The sequence below is a fragment of the Cyprinodon variegatus genome, unplaced genomic scaffold (genome assembly GCF_000732505.1).
Source record: "Cyprinodon variegatus isolate N-32 unplaced genomic scaffold, C_variegatus-1.0 Scaffold82, whole genome shotgun sequence".
Taxonomy (NCBI): domain Eukaryota; kingdom Metazoa; phylum Chordata; class Actinopteri; order Cyprinodontiformes; family Cyprinodontidae; genus Cyprinodon; species Cyprinodon variegatus.
Genome location: NW_015150535.1, coordinates 393,215 through 394,634, shown reverse-complemented (window position 1 = coordinate 394,634; position 1,420 = coordinate 393,215). Strand labels below are relative to the sequence as shown.

The 1,420-nt window shown below is 38.5% G+C and overlaps 1 protein-coding gene across 1 annotated transcript in view; it reads left to right on the top strand.

The window, feature by feature from the left end:
* The window catches only part of LOC107083735 (annexin A1-like), a 19,981-nt gene that overhangs the window by 14,139 nt on the left and 4,422 nt on the right, over positions 1-1,420 (top strand). Inside the window, exons 8-9 of the mRNA XM_015373175.1 lie at positions 93-188; positions 910-968. Coding sequence (XP_015228661.1) covers positions 93-188; positions 910-968 — 155 coding nt within the window. The remainder of the gene's footprint in view (positions 1-92; positions 189-909; positions 969-1,420) is intronic.

Below are 1,420 nucleotides of genomic sequence, written 5' to 3'. Positions count from 1 at the left end.
TAACTTACCCAACACTGTTAACAAATGATACTACCAAAAAGCTGAGTCAGGCAGAAATAAGATGTATGAATTTTTGTCTTCCTACCTGCCAGCGTTTCACCACTATGCCGCCGTCAGTGACCTGAAGTTACCCAGAGCCCTGCAGATGAACCTGAGCGGAGACATCGAGGACTGCCTCATTGCCATTGGTAGGTGGAGGTTTCCATTCATCCTCTCTCACAGTTTTAAGGGACTGTTGGATGGTTCAGTCACTGCCTGATAATTATAATATTTCAGTAATTCGATTGATTAAGATAATATAGTGTAGATTCTTTGTGCAGTTTGAGAAAGTATTATAAAGCTTTTCCAGTAGACTAAAGTCCTGACTTGGGTTAAAGTTACTGATGGTTCGGTTTTATTTACTTTGAAATGAAAGAAAAGGCAAAGCTTGGTGGTTCAAAGACAAATAATTTATTTTTAACTTAAAATGTATAAAGTATCTCTAATCCTTTTGCTGCAATTAAAAGTAAAAAGTCTAAATTATGATAACCACCTGTGCTGACAGACCAAACTGCATCTCTTGAAATACAGTCAGGCGCCTGACAAAAACCAGTAAAGTGGTTGAAAGCTGCATTGACTGTGGTTCAAACTGTGATTTTAGCTCTTTTATCAGCCTATTTCTAACACATTTAGATTAGAAAGCGTAAAAAGCTCAGGATTGAAATATTTAAAAGTTTTATTAAAAGTTTAGAAAAGGTTAAAAGCTTTTATTCTGTACAGTTTGTCAGCCGGGTTCCAAGTCTGCAGATGCTACATTTTGTGGATGTGCTGTTTTTAAAAATTGTATTGATAAAAAACATTACAGCGAGCTACTTAAACCTGAAGTTTTACAGCTGTGACACTCGCTGTGTTTTTGTCTTGTATGTGCAGTGAAATGTGCTTGGAACACCCCTGCTTTTTTTGCTGAGAAGCTGCATAACGCCATGAAGGTGGGTATGAAAACATGAGCAACTCTCCTCCACCTTTACACAACAAAGACCTTGGATGGAAGCGGCTGGGTAGTCAGAATACAATCCAGTCACTGACATAATTTTTTAAATCCCTACATCTATCTATATGACAACAGTGTTTACTAAAAGGATATATACTCTGTCCATTTTCACCATACAGAAGAATTTAGAGAGGCCAATTAACCTAACAGTCATGTTTTTGGACTGTGGGAGGAAGCCAGAGTACCAGGAGAGAACCCACGCATGCTCAGGGAGAACATGTATACTCCATGCAGAAAGACCTCAGGCTGGAAATCAAAACCCGGAACCTTCTTGCTGCAAGGCAGCAGTGCTAACATCTGCGTCACTGAGCATCTCTATTTCAACCATATCTTTTAGGATAAAAAAGGGACATGAACAAAGCTAAGAACAACAGCTTTTTAACTATATAG